The sequence below is a fragment of the Strix aluco genome, chromosome 21 (genome assembly GCF_031877795.1).
Source record: "Strix aluco isolate bStrAlu1 chromosome 21, bStrAlu1.hap1, whole genome shotgun sequence".
Lineage (NCBI taxonomy): Eukaryota > Metazoa > Chordata > Aves > Strigiformes > Strigidae > Strix > Strix aluco.
This window is the reverse complement of record NC_133951.1, coordinates 261222-280019: the sequence shown is the minus strand read 5'-3', so window position 1 is coordinate 280019 and position 18798 is coordinate 261222. Positions and strand designations below refer to the sequence as shown.

At 52.0% G+C, this 18798-nt stretch overlaps 1 protein-coding gene across 8 annotated transcripts in view; it reads left to right on the top strand.

Annotated features, from left to right (window-relative positions):
- ST6GALNAC1 (ST6 N-acetylgalactosaminide alpha-2,6-sialyltransferase 1) overlaps positions 1 to 11457 on the top strand; it is a 29899-nt gene extending 18442 nt beyond the window's left edge. For 7 of the 8 annotated variants that reach the window (XM_074847470.1, XM_074847467.1, XM_074847468.1 and 4 more), the window contains 8 exons: positions 1406 to 2216; positions 6326 to 6494; positions 6691 to 6862; positions 7241 to 7379; positions 7746 to 7849; positions 8398 to 8487; positions 9752 to 9851; positions 10277 to 11457. In XM_074847470.1, the coding sequence (XP_074703571.1) occupies positions 1406 to 2216; positions 6326 to 6494; positions 6691 to 6862; positions 7241 to 7379; positions 7746 to 7849; positions 8398 to 8487; positions 9752 to 9851; positions 10277 to 10447 (1756 nt within the window). In that variant the 3' untranslated portion in view covers positions 10448 to 11457. Of the gene's footprint in view, positions 1 to 1405; positions 2217 to 6325; positions 6495 to 6690; positions 6863 to 7240; positions 7380 to 7745; positions 7850 to 8036; positions 8169 to 8397; positions 8488 to 9751; positions 9852 to 10276 lie in introns of those variants that run through there. The other variant, XM_074847474.1, reaches the window with a different exon arrangement.
- Positions 11458 to 18798: the final 7341 nt, after the last annotated feature.

Below are 18798 nucleotides of genomic sequence, written 5' to 3'. Positions count from 1 at the left end.
ATGATGCACTCTGATAGAAAGCAACTGCTGCATACTTAGTTGAAACTGGCTAATGATTATGAGGGGAGGTAGAGGAAGAGCTGTTAGGCCATTTACCACAACCTCTTTTGCTTAGAAATAGCATTGGAAATGTTCAAGTATTTATCTGATACAAAATGATTTTTGAAAGCCTTCTTAGCTGATAATTTTGTAATCACTTTAATGAATGCCATACCACTCTGAAGCTTCAGCAGCAATTGAACTGTTATCTACAGCCTGCTATCTGCAGAGGTGCTTTTTTTCCCATTTATCACCTCGGAAGCAATCCACAGCTCTCTGAAAGAAATGTGTCATGCAAAGGGTGAACATGAGTGTGAAATCAGACTGCCACAACTATGCTGGTTTATCCTGAAAAGCCTTGCTGTGCATAAAAGCTCAGCTGCAGAATTTTTCACCTTCCCATTTCCTGTTCCACCCTCCAGCCATGTGCAGATAAGAATGAATGTTTGGGACAAAAACCCACCACTTCTGCCTTGCTTTTTTTGCTGGGTTTCAGCCCAGTCTTGTTGCAGGTGGCTCTTCTGCTGTTGGCAGCTGTATCCTCCTGTGATATCCTTGTACCTGCCTGTGCCTCTGAATTGGGCAACAGAGCAGCTGCAATATTAGAGGCGATTGCTGAAAATGCAGAGATTTTACATTTTTAGGCCTCAGAGTATATTTTAATAGATTCAAAGTGCTTGTCTTAAGACATATGTACCAGGTAAGTGCTGTGTGATAGCATTGCATTAGCTGGCTGAGGAGATGAAAAAGTGCCCTGTGGCCCCAAATGCTCAAGAAGTGATATATGGTAAAAAGTGAGTTTTACTTCTTATTAGACTTCCCTTACTGAATTCTGGAAGATGTTACATGCTCTGTCGCTGAAGCACTTGGCTCTGCTGGCAAAGAAGAGAGCCAGATGGCTGCCTTCACGGTGTGTGCTGTGTCCTGAACTCAGGGTCTCCAAAACAATCCTGCAGTGCTCTGGGGACATTGCCAGAGGTCCTGCCCACTGCAGGGCAAAGCTGTTCTGTGCTGGTTTGCATTTACTGCCAGTGTGGATGTTTCATGAGCCAAATGCTGAAGAGGAGTGTGTAGCCTCTGGGATTTGCGTAGTGGGGAGATAAGTGGTATTCAGGCCAGAATGGTGTGGGAAGTTGAATAACACTTTGGTGGCAAAGTGGAAAATGAAATTGAATTCATACAGCATCCTGCAGAAACTCAGTGGCAGTTGCCAAGGCAAGTCCTCTGAGGATGGTGGCCATATGCAGTGACTGCTCTGAATCACAGAGAGGGGCTCAAAGTCAAGAGCACTAGAAATGGGTTGGAAAGTGTTCAATGTTAAGTGGAAAGTGTGTGATGTGTCTGCTTTTGCTTTGATTGCATTCAGGCATTTGAGCATTTTCCAGCGTGCCCCAGATATGCCTCAAGCGGACACCCAAGAGCAACAGGGTTTAAACTATTCCGATAATGGGAACTCAAGGAGCTTTTTAAAGTTGACTTTGGGGAGAGACATCACAAAGCTCGAAAAAGATATGGTCGAGAGGACACCAAGATGGGAAGGAAAGGAGGAACAGAAGAAAATGCCGAAACCAGTTGCCAGGGTGGAGGAAGCCAAGGAGAACATGACTGTGAAACTACCCCCTGGGTTGGAGGCAATCAAGAATACAACAATGAAAACAGGCCCTGAGGTGCAGGGAAACAAGGAGAAAACAACAGCGAGACCAGCCCCAGGAGTGGAGGGAATCAAGAAGTCAACAATGAAAACAGGCCCTAAGGTGCATGGAAACAGGGAGAAAACAACAGAGAGACCAGCCCCAGGGGTGGAGGGAATCAAGAAGACAACAATGAAAACAGGCCCTAAGGTGCATGGAAACAGGGAGAAAACAACAGAGACACCAGCCCCAGGGGTGGAAGAAGCCAAGGAAAAGTCAATAGTGAAACCACTTCCCAGGGTAAAGGGAGCCAAGGAGAAGGCAACAGTGAAACCATCCTCTGGGGTGCAGGGAGCTCATGAAAACAACACATCCAAAGACCAAACAAAGCCAAAAGAGTCTCCTGCACCAGCGAAAACTGTAAGACCTGTTCCTCAGGCAGCTGCAGTGACAGAAAAGAAGAAACTGAGGGCTGCTGACTTCAAGTCTGAACCACAGTGGGATTTTGAGGACAAGTACCTGCTGGACAACTCATCTCCACCATCGGTAGGTGTGATGGCCACATGTGTTTTCCAAGAATGATGCTTTCCTGTTGACCTCCTTGTCTGCTGTCCCCTGGGCCTGTGTCCCCTTTGCAGTCAAGGATGATCTCCAAGCTGGTGGGTCAACTCGTATATGCAGATGCTGCTGGGACCCAGAGAGGGAGACCTGTATGTGAGACTCAATTAGCCTGACCAGTCCCTCCGCCGTGCTCCAGTGGGGGAACTTCCTGCAAATTCACACATTTCCATGGGTTCCTTTGAAAGTCAGCCTGAGCTGCCCTTTCTGGAGCTCAGGTGCATCAGAAGATGGGGAAAATCTCTCTCCTTCTAGATGTGCTACAAGTTGGTCCCACTCTTAGGTGCCTTGATACATTGCACAGGGGACTTAGGCACACAATGCAGCGTATATGTTCCATGTGACGTGGCACCCCAAGGTAAGTTGGGTCACATCTAGTCTTGTGACTGGGACTAGGTGTCACTCTTCATACTGGCATCCCATTTCTCACCCGATCTCTTTGCAAACTGAACATCTGCATTCCTATGAAGACTCAGGATTACAATCCTCAGATTTGCCTTAATCTTTGTTTTATGGAGAAAGAAAAGAGAGTCATGGTGAGGGAACAGGAATAGGAACACCTCCGTGTGCCTGTTCACCCAAGCACATACGTACCAAAGCAAGTCGAAAGCTTTGGCAGCAGTGGGGCAGCAGTGACGCTTGAGCTGTGCTAGGCTGTGAGGAATGACGCTGGCAGTGATGGGGAGGAGGGTCTCAGTGCACAGGAACAGAAGCTTTGTTTGTTGCTGTATTAAAGTCAAAATAAGGTCAAAAAAAAGGGTTAGATGAGGATTGATAAGCATGTACCTGCCTGCTTTAGAGACAGTAGGGTGGGGACTGTTCCCATTTTTAAGGTTTTCTGTCAATATTGGCAAAAATTCAACTATGCATATGTGTGCCCCATTGGAGAAATGATGGTTAAAAAGTAACTTTTTTTACTGTTCTTGTGGTTTATTATCAACAAAAGGAGAGTCTTTCCCAGGTGTTGCCAATTCACCTTTTTCACCCTGCGTGTAGACGCCCATAGTGAGCAAGCAGATTCTTTACCCATTCAGGGCTCCACGACTCAGATGGTTCCAGCATGCTGGGTTGCTATCTAGGATTTTTTTTGCATTCTTCATCAAAGCAGAGCAAGTAATTCATAACAGAGCTGGCATTCAGCAAGTCTTGCTTTGTTCCTCTTTGTTAAATAGGAACAACTGTAGACCTGGTCAGGACGTGTAAAGTAGAGGTGGAGATGAGAATCTCAAATGATACAGTTGTACCTGTCAGGGCAGTAGCACTTGCACAGCTACAGCTTCAAAGTTTTCTTACAGATCCTGTTTGTTGGGAGTGTTGTTTTGTAGGTTAGTTCTCGTGATCACCTCTGCCTGTGTAGGTCAAATTACTGATGTGATCTTCCAAAACAGTAAGTCTGGTGCCCACCATCAGGTTGTCTTAACAGCCATGGAATTGAAAGCCTGTCTTTTCTGCTTTGTACTGAACTCTTCTTCTGACCATGTTTTTCACCTTTGTAGCTGTGAGGGTTTGGAACTAATTTAAAATGAAATTTGACCACCTCATAATTACTCAAGTCCAGGACCAGGGCCATTAAGGAAGTTGTAAACTATAGGAAAGTTCTCAGCAAGCAAATGGAGCAGGTTATAGTGCACAGTACTGTCTCTGTCCCCCATCTTATGCTGATAACTCTCTATAAAGCTTACCCAGAGCAGTTTTCCCTTGTTGCTGGAAGGCTTGGAGAGGTGGGTAAGCCTCTCTAGAGTGAGGAAGGTCTTTATACATGGGTGTAAGTGGCCTTTATGCACTGCTCATATGCTCAGGGAGGAGGGAGGGTGTAGGCAGGTGAGCAGAGGACAGGAGCACCTCTTCCAGTTCAGTGCTCTTAGATGAGCCATTTGCCTATTTAAAGTCTCAGTGCCACAATCTTCCACCATTGCCATGTGTCATTTTGGTGGCATTAGGGGGAGTGTCGATGTTGCTCCAGGGAACTGTCAGGGCTGCAGGCACCATGTTGTTCTGCTCAGACCTCTCCCGGTGGAGCAGGGGCTACTCTTGAAAACTTTAATCCCATTCCCCAACCGCAGGGTGCCCAGGATTCCCTGGGAGACATGCAGAGAGCAGAGGTAGATGAACTGGGATGGTAAAAAATCCTAGGATGAGTTTTACTGTATTGATGATTTATTTTTGAGCTCTCTCTCCCTTGTGGTATTTTGATGTTTTTCCCTGTTGCCCCTTTTGGCAGTGCGAGCCATTCTTTTGCTGATGGGATGTGCTCTTCAGTGTGGCATTGAGCTGCTTGAGAGGAGCAGCTGGCCCCAAAGATACCTCTGTAATCCAAAGATCTGTGACTATTAAATGTGGAATTTGGCTGTTAAACACTTGAGCTCATGTGCTGGCCCAGCCTTACTGAGTCACAGCAGAAGGGCCTGGCAGATGATCCAGTTTTATGCAGGATGTGCATCCTTCTTCCTGGGCTCCCTATGGTCTTGAGGCACCCAGAATACAAATGGGAGTGGGCGAATTACATGGTTAAGAGTGTGTATGCCCCATGAGACAGTACCTCACCCCTCCTGCCCAGTGTTACCGCCTGTAGACACAGTGAGGTTAGGTCACCAGGACCCTGCTCGTCAACTGCCAGATGCTCTCATCTCATCTGATGAGCTGCAGAGCACGTGCAGCCATCTCAGAAGTGCAGAGCAGGAGCTGGCAGAGGAATGTGAGACAACAGTTCACAGCAGAAAGCTGGGGACATCCGCCACTGTAACTGAGGCTGCAGAGCATCTGGGTGTGCAGAACAACTGAGAGAGTGGGGAAAACCCTTCCTCAGTACAGAAAAGAGGAGAAAATGCACACAGAAGGGTCTTCAGTGAAGACGTGGATCCAGACATCACATGTTGGGTCTTGCTCCCAAACCTGATCTCTTATTCTGCAGACGGACTGACTAGAAGCGTTCCCACCTCCTTCATTTCCTACATGATCAGACTTTTCCCTAGTTCTGCTGGTATTGATCCAGTCTAGCTGTGGAGGCACAAGAAGTACCAAGCCTTGGACAGTACAAAGTACAGCTTGAGCAGGAAGGGAATGTCCCTGTCTCTGGACATGAAATATGCTGCAAGTGAAATGATGCCAACATGAAACCCTTCACAGTGTTGTTCTTGTTGCACTCCTGTTGTGACAGGCAGAATGTGGGCTGTCTCCTCAGGCTGTGACCAGATTGTCATCCTTGCCCATAGCAGAGAGCTGTGGAGCACACAGCAAGGCTTTGGCCATGCAGCCTGGTCATTGCTGGGGTTTTGAGCCGGGCATGTGGGTCCACTTGGTCTCCTGTTTTGTCTTTCAGTAGGTATTGCAGGAGGTGTTTGGGGAAGATGTCTAAGAAAGTAGACCCCAAATTGACTGAGTGGAAAATCCAGAGCAGTGGAGTTGTTTGCTCTCCATCTGCACACACAGCCTAACTCTTGCCAGCTGCAATGATACCCCTCTTGTCAGAGAGGATAAGCTGGCTTGGATTCCCTCCTCAGCCGCACACTTCTTTTGTGATTCATTTATGACGTTGAACAAGTTGTTTGCACACTTTTTCTTATCTTTGAAGGGAGTGATAATGGTGATCTTGTATGACATGTTCCTCAGTGTGTTTGCTCATGTGCACCCTGAGTCCAGGACCTTGTGAGGCACGTTGCCAGTGGGGACTGCTAGCCTTATTTGGTACGTTTAGGTTAGACCTATTACAGATATTAATTTGCACCAGTTAATGAGGCCCAAAGCCAGTAAAATGTGATCATCGCAGGCCTGTTGTTCTGAAGATGAAAGTCCCAGAGACCTGGAGTCACTCTGGCTTCCTTGTAGGTGACTTTACACCAGGTAGTTATTGATGTAGTGCTGAAATGATGCCTCATGGTCATGATGATGGGAACACTGAGGGGAATGGATGATGTACCACTGGAGTTTCTGTGCTTCTTTCTGATACTCTCACACACAGGCACGCAAGCACTGGCACTCAGTCAGGTTTATCAGCTCCCTGCTAATCAGTCCTTATTGTTTTCTTTTTGTTTTTCAAGACCTGCTCTGAATCAGTGAAGGCCAAAGCTGCCAAGTCTGACTGGCTGCGAGGTCTTTTCCTGCCCAACATCATGCTCTTCACAGACAAGAGATACTTCAATGACAGTGAGTGGGAGCGCCTGGAGCATTTTGCACCTCCGTATGGCTTCATGGAGCTGGATTATTCATGTGAGTCCCTCAGGGCATGTCAGGATGGGACCATCAAACTCCCAACAGGAACCTTATGCCAAGTAGCTGGAGGTTTGCAGCATCTCCTTGTCAAAGGCATCAGGCTAGGTGGATCTCATGGTGGAAACCGTGGTGGTTTCACTGCGTCCATCCCGAAGGCTCTTGATGCTAACTCTCCACCATGTTTGCTTCACAGTGGTGAAGGAGGTCATGTCTCTGCTGCCTCCGAACCCCCACCAGCAGCTGCTCCTGGCCAACAGCAACAGCAGCATGCCGACGTGCATCAGCTGTGCTGTCGTGGGGAATGGAGGAATATTGAATAACTCTGGGATGGGCCAGGAGATTGACTCCCATGACTACGTCTTCCGGTAAGGCAGGCTTCCTTCTTAGGAGATACACAGCTAGCTTATTCTGGCCAGCAGATAATTCTGTCTGGATAACTTCACCTCTTCTAGTATTGCACTGATTCCCAAGTGCCAAAATGACTGATGGCAGGAGGAGATGAAAAACCAAAAACAGAATTAGAAAGTTACTAAACACACAGGAAGAGCCTGGGTTCTCAGATGAGCCATGAAGAGCTGTCTCCAAAGCAGGGGCTCTCCTGCAGATCAAGAGCTGTAATTCAAAATAGGCTTAATCCTCCTTTTCTCCAGAATAACACTGTCTTTTCCTGTTATAAACATGGATGCAAGGGTTTTCAATGATCACCTGCTGACTCTCCTCCTCTGTTTAATTTCCTTGGACAGGGTGAGCGGGGCTGTAATCAAAGGTTACGAAAAAGATGTGGGAACAAAAACCTCCTTTTATGGATTCACAGCCTACTCCCTAGTGTCCTCTCTCCAGATCTTGGGACACAGAGGGTTCGGAAACATCCCACGGGGCAAAGTAAGTCAGGTCTATGCTGTATGCATGCACAGCTTTGATGGGATGCTTGTTAGTCTGTGGCCTTCAGTTCTGATCTTACCAGGCATGAGGAGCAACGGGACTGAGCTAACACTTTACCCTTTCTGAGGGGACCTGCATTGGCTTGGCTCGGAGTGAGTATTTGCAGTGGCAAGCTGCAGCCTTTTGGCTTGTAGAAGTAGCTGCACATCAGATGTTACCTCCATTTTCCTTCTGTGGGATAGTTAAAAGCTACAGACTGACGATGTGTGTCTGAGAAACTCAGTGAGCCTAGATGCCTGCTTGCTTTTTATTTTTAAAGAACATGTCTCTCTGGTGCTGTTCGTTAATGCTCACTTGTTTTCTTAGCATGTCAGGTACATTCACTTCCTGGAGGGAGCTAGAGACTATGAGTGGCTGAAGGCTCTTCTGTTGAACAAGGACATCAGAAAAGGATTCTTGAATGCCTATGGGTAAGACAAACTGGCCCCACCTCTACACCCTTCAGAGCAGAGCTCTCTGTTGTGCCCTTTTCCTCTCCGCAGTGCTCAGCCCTGCTGAGGTGCAGGCCAGGGCAAAGCCTGACAGATTTGTCTGGAGAAATATCTTATTTCCTCCACAGCTTTGAGCACTGCTGTAACCAATACACTTCCTTCCCAGTGATGTGTGACCAGACCTTGGAGAAAGCTCTGTGGTCCTCTGGGATGAACACATGCCATTGTCTGGACTGGTGGCTGTACATGGTGGCCTACTCATGGGTGAAGGCCTGGTCTCACCAATTCTTGTCTCTACACACACATGCTTTTGATACGCCTCTCTCGTGTTGCTGCCTCTCCTTCCTGATCTCTTCATCTGCAATGCACACAGGTTATGGAGGCTTTGTCATAATCTGGGAAATATTGCAGAATAACTTAACAGTGTTTGTGGTTCTCCTCTTATCACTGAGAGCATCAGGGCTGATGCTTTCTAGCTGTGATGAAATACAGGAGCTTGTCCTGAGTCTCCCCATTCCTGTCCTTAGGCAGAGGCCCCGGGAGAGATTTGATGAAGATTTCACAATGGACAAATACCTGGTGGTTCACCCTGATTTACTCAGATACATGAAAAACAGGTGAGCTGGGGGTTATGTGCTTTAATGGGCTTAATTTTTCTGGCCAGCACCATCTCTGTCTGTCTCTGAGCTCTCTCCTCCCAGCTCACTCCCTTGAAACTGCAGTTTAGCCACACCAGCAGATTGGGGGTAAGATTTGTCAGTGTGCAGTCAGTTAAAATTCTCTGTGGTTCTGCAGAGAGATGTTACTGGTCAGTAGATGTCCAGCATCTGTGAGATGGAGAAGCAACAGCCATCGGACAGTTTGGCTTTCTGCATCCAGAAGAGGTCCTGGGCAAATGGCAACTTTAGATGTGGGAGGAGTGTTGCTAAAGTGCCAGAATAGTTGATCTAGTTCAGGACCAGCCTTTCATGTTCCCCTTTTCTTGGAGGAGGGGTCTGTAACAGTCCTTCTCTCCCGAGATCCCTCCTTGACTCGGGAAGTTGTGCCCTCAAACATGGTAATAGGCACTTCTTCAGCATCATGTTTGCCTGGCCTGGCTGCTGCTCCCTGCCTCCCTAATCCTTTTCACAAGCCTGCTGGACGCTCTCAATGTAAGATCTGCCAATCGTGGGCCACACGTGACCAGGAGGTGTAGGAAGAGCAGCTCCTGTTGTGCCGTGCTTTGGCTGCCTTTACCCTTTGGTCTCCTTGAGAGCTGAGTTATGCCTTCTCTGAGAGAAGGCAAATGCAGTGCCAGATGGCTTGCACCTCCCGGCTCATTCTGCTATCTCCCCTCGGACTTGGGTCCTTTCCAAGGCCAAAAGGGCTTGAATGCTATTTTTTCCTGGTGTAGACTCCTACCTTCCTAACAACTCCTGGCGTAAAACACTGCAGCTCCTAGCAGGTTTTGTGACACTCCTCTGCACCTTTCCTATGTCTCATTTCACTGCTAAATGTGGATGGGGAGCAGGATATACCAGGGAACTTCAAAGCCATTTCTGCACTGCAAGGCAAAGGACAGATTTAAGAGTGGGCTTTAACATGCTTGATCCTTTAATCCATCCCCCCTGCCTCAAGACCTACCACTTGCATAAAGCTGGGGCAGAGCTGGGCTTAGGTTGCAGTGCAGGTGAGGGAGCATTCTGGGCTGGCCTTGTGCTTTACTGAGCACGCAGTGATACCCACACATGTGGGCATACTCATGGCTTCTCTGAAATGTCTCCTATGGCCACAAACTGCTGCAAGGAGGGAAGATGCCACACAGGCCACGGGAACAAGGTGTGTCCGGCTTGAACCACCACACCCAGCAACTGCTCTTTGCTTTCTGCTCTCCTGCTGCAGGTTTTTAAAATCTAAAAATCTGGAAAAACCCTACTGGCGGCTGTACAGACCCACAACAGGGGCTTTCCTGCTGCTGACTGCCCTCCATCTCTGTGACCGGGTAAGGGCACGATGATTCTTGCACACAGCGCTGTCTGGAAGCGGGGAAAGGATAACAGGGTAGAGCAGGGGTTGCTCCAACCCTGCCTACCATCTGCTGTGAGGGTATTTGGGTTCTTGTCAGCTGTGGAGAAGCGGATTGAAGACAAGAGAAACAACCCCGAAATAGTTTACGTAGAGGTTGTGAAGCTGCTGTGGCCTGAGAGCCATCCTGCCTCCCGTGGAGGCCATGAGAGGACAGCAGGCTCTCTGGAGCCAGTGTTCATGGTCTGGTCCTTCTGGACCCCCATGCAGGGTCACCCGGAGGAGGAGCCCTGACTGGCATCCCTGTCCTGTGATCCCTCCCCGTTTGGGAACTGTCCTGTATGTAACTTAGCTCCCTCCGTCCTTGGTACCTCTCCCCAGTGAGCCCTCGGTCTTTTCCAGGTGAGTGCCTATGGCTACATCACAGAGGGTCATGAGAAATACTCGGATCACTACTATGACAAGGACTGGAAGCGTCTGATTTTTTACCTTAACCACGACTTCAACCTGGAGAAGCAGGTGTGGAAAAAGCTTCACGACGAGAATATCATGAAGCTTTACCAGAGATCCTGATTGTGTGGGAAGGGCCATTGCCTGGGAAATCCCAACACTACCTCCCTGGGAACGGAAGAGGACCACCAGAGCCAAGGTTAGCTGTGGACTTCCAGGCACATTTCATCCCCACAAAGATACTTCCCTCCTTCTCACAACATTTCTATGAATGTGCAAATGCTACAGACCAGGAGAAGAAGAGCAAGAAAATGCAGCATGCTAACAAAGAAGTCCCATCTGGCTGTGCTGCAAGACTGTTGCTGATGGTTGTAGGCACTGGTGTTGGGGGAGAAGAATCCAGGATGGATCTGGGTAGCATGTGGTCCAGTGTCCTGCATCTTTATCCAGGTTTTCTCTCTGTGCAAGGAGATGCTCCTCAGGCTGGGGCTACATCTGTTCTGTGTGGATCTTCTCCATCAGTGGTGCCCATCTTGGAGCTGGATGTATTGTCTAAGCAAGCTCCCTCAGCAGCCAGTGGATGGAGGTGGACACGCAGGTCCTGTCTCAGGTTAATTCCTGGAGGTGCTGCTTTCACTCTGCTCCCTGCAGATAAAAAGGATGGCCTGGACTCTTCCAGGTGACTAATTTGAGAGGGGATGAGTCTCACTTCTGCTTCCAGTGTGGCCTCATCATGACACCTCCGAAGGAGCACCGCCATCAGCTGGAGGGCAGGTGAATGCTCTCCATGGTGTGGCAGGCATGCCCGACGTGGTGCCTCTTGCTCTGGAGCTCCCCTGGCTGCAGGACATGTGAATGCTGTGTCGTGGTCCTGGTGTGCCAAGTCCTTGCTTAGCTGGGCTTTGGCACGCTTGGCTCCTGGCTGTGCCGGGAGCACTGTTTGCCCTCTTGCCAGGGAAGGTGGGAGCTTGCCAAGTCGAGGGATGGACGCTGTCCGTCCTTGCTGCTGGCTGGAGTGCCTGTCCGCCGTCGCGCTGAGAGGAGCCCGGTCGCAGCCAGCAAGCCTGCAGCATACTGCCCTTCTGAAAGGGGTTTTGCAAGCAAAATAAATGGCATTACTTTGGCCAAGCTGATTTTTCATTGCAGCCCTGTGGGTTGTGGTTATTTAGTGTGCGTCCAAAGCAGTTGCTTAAAGGCTGAGATAGCAGTTGGTGAAGCCAGGAAAGAACAAGACTGTTAATGAGAATACCTCCATATGCAGGTGCTCTGCAGCTTGTGTGCACATACCTGAGCATTCCCCACTTGCTATCGCAGGACAGGGATCCGGGCTGGCCAAACACCTCCCTGAGGAAGTGGATAAACACCTGGCGAGTTTGTTTTTGTCCCAGCAGCTGCTCTTCAAGCATATCAAGTGCTGGAGACAAATGCGTGAAGGGCTGGATGTTTCCCCGTGACACCATGCAGGCGAAAAGCCACTTCCAGTGTCCAGGCACGTCCAGTGCATCTCCCCGGGCTCATCAGGCTCTGGACTGGGGCCCAGCTGCACACTGACTGCTCCCAGTGGAGCTGCTCTCGCTGGGAGCAGTTTTCCTTTTGAGCAGCATTTCTGTTGGGGGCAGCAGCATCTCCAGGGTCCCCCAGTCTCCGAGGGAGGCATTTCAGCGTGGATTTTCAGCAGGGTTTGTGAGGCCTGATTTCCTTTGTCTCTTTTTGCCTTGTGCTGCAGAGAAGCCAAGCAGTTTCTCATGTCTCACTAAGCTCATTTGCAAAGGACAACCCCCCACATTGATAATCTAAATGAAGAACTCAGCTTATCTGGGAGAGGGTGCAGCCTGCGTTTGGCTGCTCTGCCCATACAAGCGCCGCCGTGTCCATGGGAGCCAGGAGTTATCCGGATGCCCTGTGCCTCTGCTGGGAATGATGTATGTAGCCCCGCATTAATGCCAGGCCCAAGGTGGGCCACAGGCTTTGGAGCAGACCAGAAGCAAACGGCCTCCCCATGGAGGAGGAGCCCAATGGAGGCTTGTTACCCTCCAGAGCTGTCCGACGACAAACTCCCGCAGCACCCAGGGGCTCTGGACCCTGCTGGGTGTCTCAGCCCCTCGCGGTGGCTGTGCACGGCTGGTGTCCCCTGTCCCCAGGCTCTCCCTGCCCAGCACTTGCTTGGCTGGGCATCGAGGCAGCTTTGTCCTTGCCCGTGCGTCGGGCCGTACCAAATTGCTGTGGGTTGCTTAGTGACCAGCTCTGCATGGGTATTCTTCCTGCCTGAATAGGGCTTTTCTCTTCCTAAGAAGTTGGAAGAAGTTTCGCTTATACCCTTCCCTTCCCCCTCCTCCTCTTTTGTTTCCCTCTCCTCTGGGAAGTGGGATGGGGCTGAGTCCCACCAAGCAAGGGGATCATGGTGGGCAAGGAGGCTTTTGGGGATGGGCTGGCAGCCCCCAGCCCGTGCTTTCCCCCAGTGCAGCTGAGGCTTCCCAGAGTCAAGGGAAGGAAACTTCCCAGGAGGCTTTCCCCACCAACAGAGCCTGTTCCCTCCAGGCTTTCCTCTCAACAGAGCTGGCATAGTTTGATGTTATCAGGGATAACCTTGGCTGGAGAAGGGCCTTGCTGTTGTCTGGAGTTTCCTAGCAAGCTCAAACCCACATCTGGGGTTTGACCTGGCTGCCCTCTTCACCTCCTGGCTTTGCTCCTGTCCCCCCTGCACCCAGACGTCCCGTCCCACCGTGGGCTGGCCGCGGTGCACAAGCCCAGCTGCACCTCACCAGAGCCACCAGACCTTGCGGCTCTGGGTCTGGAGCGGCCATGGGAAGTCGAGGGGGTTTGGAGGTGGCATTTCCTAGCCGGTTTCCAGCACAAAGCAGCGTAGCAGAAGCTGTGGGGGGCAGCTACAGCTGGAGCACCCTGGGCGAGAGCCAGGATTCGGGGTTTGGGCGAGTCCCCTGGCTGTGTGTGTGTCCCGGGGCGAAAGCGGCAATGCCGGGCTGTGCCAGAGTAGCCCCAACCTCCTCATTGCGGCTGAACGCAGCCAGTACCATGGCACAGTGTCGCCCCACATGTCCCCATCCAGGTCCTCGCGGCCATCAGGATTGTCCCAGTGCCACCAGGTGGCAGCTCCTGGTCAGGGACCTGCCAACATCGTGCTGTGGCTGGCACATCCAGGTTTGGTCCAGGCCGTGTCCGAGGGCCCTGCCCAGCCCTGCAGCTGCCCACACTCCATCAGAATATTGTCCCCCGGTGTCCATCACTTTATAACACCCACCTGCCCGAAGGATTTATGGCTCGGGAGCTCCTTGGGGTACGCAGGGATATGCATAGAGGAGGTTTGGTACCTGCGAGTGCCACTCTTGCATCTACAAAGTGTGTGCAAAGGTGCAGCCTCGGCTTGTGCAAGGTGGCCTGGCACTGAGGGCAGCACAAACGGAGGGACCAGCGCCAGGATCGGGTCTAACGTCCTGAGAGATGCCTCAGACACAGCAACTCCTCCTCGTGCATGGATACCCAGGGCCAGCGACCAGCAGCATCTTTCCCCACTGCCAGCCAGGAGCTCCAGGGTCTGCTGGATTTAAACAAAGACATCTGATTTGGGGAAGAAATACACAACTGTGCTTTAGCGTGTCTGGAAGCTGCTGTCACGTCAGCCCTGCTTTTTGGGGAAGCTGTTGGTGAGTACCATGAGCCATTGCTACAGCCGCGCCCAACTGCTCCTGGGGTTCCCCAGGAGTTAACCACATCTAAATATTCCCTGCCAGGTCGTGGGAAACAAATCCCACTTGTCGTCCAGGAGCTCTCATGGTGTCACCTTCCTGGCAGAGCTTCGAATCTTTTGTTTGGTTTCCACCTCTTCCCTTTTTGCGGTGTGACTGCTTTCCTGTCTTGCAGAAGCAGGGGCATGTTCACATGCACGTAGCTCCTCAGCTGGGGCTGGGGCCGAAGCAGGAGGAAGCAGATGGGCACTTGGGGACAAGTGGGCGTGTAGAGCCCATCTCCCTCTCCTTGGGTCAGCCCAACCCCTCTCTCCGGAGCCTGGCTCTGTGTCCCAGGGGTGTGGGGTGCCTGCCAGTACTGGCGACCAAGACCAAACCCAACCAGGTGCCAGAGAGAGCCACTGCGTATGCCACACACGGCTCCAAGGCAGCCTGGTGCCATGGTGGCACATCCAGATTGTCACTCCTTGTCTCTCTTGTTCCCAGGCAAGAAATGGAGGCAGAGAGCAGCCAGAACTGGACACCAGTGCCCAGCTTCCCACCGTGGAGCAGGTGATCCCTCTGGATGCATCGCTCTCAAGCTGACCAGGCACCGTGGGAGTGCAGCAGAGGTGTGTGTCAGCTCCAGGTCAGCACAAAAACTTCTGTGCTGGTGACTTACCAGATGCTATTTCTGTTTCCCAAGCAGAGAGAGGTTTGGGGCAGGCCCTCAGGGCGCAGGGGTGGGGGGTTCACCCTCCTCACCTCTGCTGTTGGACCTTCTCCCTTTGTTGGGGATGTGGCAGCAGGGAAATCCAGTCAGACCAGAAAAACTATTGATAATAGGGCAGGGAGAACAAGATAAAGGAGCAGCCCATGGCTTTCTTGTGCAAAAAGTACCAGGTGACTTCCAAGCACCTGCCCTGCAGCGAGCCCTCGTCTCCAGGTGCCAGGGCAGGGCCCTGCAGGCAAACAGCTCCTGGGCATGCAGCAGCCCCTGCTCCCCACACCAAGGGGCTGGGGCACTCTGGGCTCCTCTGCCAGGCTGAGCAGCAAGACCCTGGGCGCTGCAGGGCTTTCCCAGCTTGGCCTGACCCAGCCCTCAGGGTGGTAAATCCTGGAAAGACACTTGCTAAGTCCTGAGGACATCCCAAGGTTCCCTCCACCCCTCCCACAGCAGCCACGCAGCATCAGGATGGCACAGGTGGACAAGGGGCAGGCGCTCACCCACACTCGGAGGTGACGTCCCCTCTCCCCAGCTCTGTGCTTTGGGGACAGAGCCTGGCCCAACCTCTGGGCCATGTGGCTTTGAGGCTCCCATGTTTCAGCAGACCTCAGGGACTCTTTATGCTGCTAAGAATAGGGCAGGATCAGTCCACATCTGCTCTGCCTGGTCCTCAGCTCACAAGAAAGGGGAAGGCAGCAGTTTGCGTTGTCACCCTCATTTCTCAAAGGTGTTTCCCAGCTCTGCACCCCTCCAGGGCACAATCCAGAGCCTCACAGGTTGCGTCATGCCCGGTGGAGAGGAGATGGCCTTCGGACTGTGTGTTTGGCTTATCTCGGCCCCGGTCAGATGGTCCAGGGCTGACCAACAGCTCTGCCATGCGCAGCTGACTCTGCGATAAGAGCCGGGCTGGGCCCCGGCAGCGCCGAGGGGAGTGAGCCAAGGTAAGCGATGTGCTGCCACTGCATCTGAGGTCCCAACCTGTCACCTCAGCCCATGGCTTGCCCCATCCTGCCACATCGGCACAAATATGGGGCCCATCAGCTCAGTTTCGCTGCAGAGCTGCGTCCCCGAGCCCCTTTCCCTACCCTCAGCGGGGGATTGTATGCAAGGCAGGAGGGCAGAGCCCACCGCTCGGAGCTGTGGTTGCTGCGGGGTGATGCTGAGCACGGCCCTGAGTGTCTCCTGTCCCACAGCAGAGCTGTCCCCGCGCTGCTGCCACGGGGGTGCCGGGGTCCCCACGTCCGAGCAGCCTCCGAGTGCTCGCTTCCCTCTCACCTGGTTGCAGTGACACCTAAGAATCCAAGCACAGACCGTCAGGCAGCATTAGTGCAGGCAGGGGCACTGCCTGACCCCCTCTCTGCAGGGAACCTGGCGAGAGGGGGCTTGGCCCAGGCGCTCCCGCTGCTCTCCCCGCCCCGTCGGGAAGGGGCTGTGCGTCAGCCTCCCCAGACATCTGCTGATGAATTCTTCGTGATGCGGTGGCCTTGCCTCCCCAGGCAGCCATATGGCCCCACGTTCTCCAGCGGGGCTGACACAGCAACGCGTTCCTAGGGCCAGACTTTGCATTTCAGGGAAATTTCCTATGAGCAGATTTTTGGCACTTTTTTAAATGCACCTCTGACCTGTGCTGAGCAAATTGGGATATATAAATCCACCAGGAGATTTTTGGAGATCTCTTTCTCCCAGATGGACAATTCATCACGGCAAAGACCACAAGACTTCCCTCCACCGACCCATGGCCAACAGCTAGCTGGTGCAAAATGTGCTTATTTTCATCTTGCTTTCTCTAGCCAGGTGGAAGGCTTGGGTTTTGTTTCCAAGAAGTAATCACTGGAATAAAAAGCCCAGGCTAAAAATGATACTTGCTGGCTTTCATTGTAATTTCTTTTGTGTTCTTTTCCTAATCTTTATTTGGCAACTATCATCCTAAAAGGTTTTCACACTTATGTAACTTCTAAATAAGCACCACTTAATTTTGGGGCATGGGCCAAAATGCATTGTAGCACAAAACAAGTAGAGCAGATGAAGAGCTGTGCATCTCATTTTCACCCCTTTGAAAAAAATCCCAACAGTAGAAAACCATATATCATGGAAACAGAGAGATGAGAGCGGTGTGAAGAAACCAGCTCCTCCCTCCCTCTGGGCACCAAAGCTGCCACTCACCAGCATTTGCATAATAGGGCCATAAATGTCTCCAAATGGCAAATTCCTGACTTTCTGCAGGCCGCTCGCCCCAGACTGATGTCCACCTCCAGGGCCAAGCCTTGCTGTGTCCCTTGTGACTTACTGGAACAGTTGGTAATAATTAGCCGTGATTAACAAAGGGCCAGTCAAGAGCACATGAGCTGAGGCGCTGGGTCGCAGGGGGAAAATCCACGGGGTCAGAGCAAACAAGGACAATCCCTGAGTGACAGCGGGTGGGGACAGGCTCCAGGCTGGGGGACTTCCGAGCAGGACCCCAGACTCTCGTCCCTCCTCTGCTGGCCCTGAGTCTTCTAGACAACGCCGGTACCCCTGGGGGCTGGGAGCTGGCTTTACTGCTGGAGGCAAAAAGCATCAAATTCTTCCATCAGTGCACCCACATTTCTCTGCGCTGCCCATTTGCTACCAGGATACACGTTAACTCCCCCTTCCTGCCCTTCCTTTTGTAGTTTTAGCTCCAGCTGAGCTTTAAACCCAATTTCACCTCTGTGTCCAAGCAGTGATGGTCTGCCCTGTCCTTCCTTCTTGCCTGCTCTCTCCTTCCCCAAGACGCCCTGTGCCCAGCCAAGCCCGCCCGCCGCAGCTCCCCAGCCCCTGCGCAACAGCGCGGCTTGTTCCCTCTAAATTTTCTTTAAAATTGTCCTGGCTGCCATCCGCTCGTGGTGACCCAGGTCCAATGTCCACTCTTCCAGGGCGACAAGGCCAGCGCTGCCCCCGCTGCCAGCCTTGGCTCGCAGACCTGCCCCTGTGTTTGTGCCAGGGCACGGCCACCAGCGCAACCTGGGCACTTCGCGGGGGCCGGGCGCTGCCATCCCCGCACAGCCAAAATTCCCAGAGGCCAGCAACGGGAAGACCTGCAGAAATACAAGCAAACAGAGACTGGAACAAACTCCTATGGAAGGATTTCTTGCGTTTATCCTTCTTTGAACAAGCAGCATCATTGGAAACAATGTCTGCGCAGGAGGAATGGGAGTGGGGGGTGGTTGGATCTGGGGGGATGAGCTTTGGGGAAAATGGAGCCGTGAATACACTGTCCTGGGGGTGTGCGGGTGGGAGCAGGGATGGGGTTTGGCCCCCGCGTTTCTGGGTCTGAATAACGACAGCGGGTATTTGGGGAGGGGCTGGAGGTGGGGGACACCCTGAGGTGACATGTTGTGGGTGCTTGGGGAGCTGCGGGCGCAGGGCAGAGGGTTTGGATGGAGCAGGGTTCACCGTGCTGCCGCTCCCCAAGGCTGGTGGGTTCCTAAAAATCCAACCCCTCCCAAAATCACTGCAGATCAACTGAAAACCCTTGTTTTCCTTGCTGAGTCCCTTCCCCCGCTGTAACAAACATTTTGGTATGCATATCCTTTAGTTCGCAGGGCTGTTTTCTTTTTTTAGATGAGTTTAACTAAAGTAATGTCAAAATATTCTTTCAAAAAAGAAACCGAAGCACTTCCCTTCCAAAAACATCAAAATGCTTCATTTGGATTTCCCAAAAAACCCCTCAAACCCGTTTTTCCTTTCCCCCAGCCCAAACTATTTGTCGAACTCGGCACAAAGCCCTGAACGGTTTTGTTTGCTGCAAAACCGCATTGTGGGGGGAGCGATCTGTTGAGCCAGAGAGCAGCCGGGGACCCAGAGGCAGCACCCCACCAGCATCCCCCCCCCTTCTCCCCTTTTGCACTGGATTTGCTCCCGCAGCGGCGGGTTTGCCTGCGAGCAGCTCGGGGCGGGTGTGTGCTGGGGTGCTGCCATGGGGCACCCCAGGGCCAGAGCTCGGCTTTACTTCGGAGCGTGGAGTTTCTGATAAACTTAAAACAAAGAGCGGACACCTCCGGCCCCGCTCGGCGGTGGCTGCGCCGTGGGGTCGCCGGGTGTTG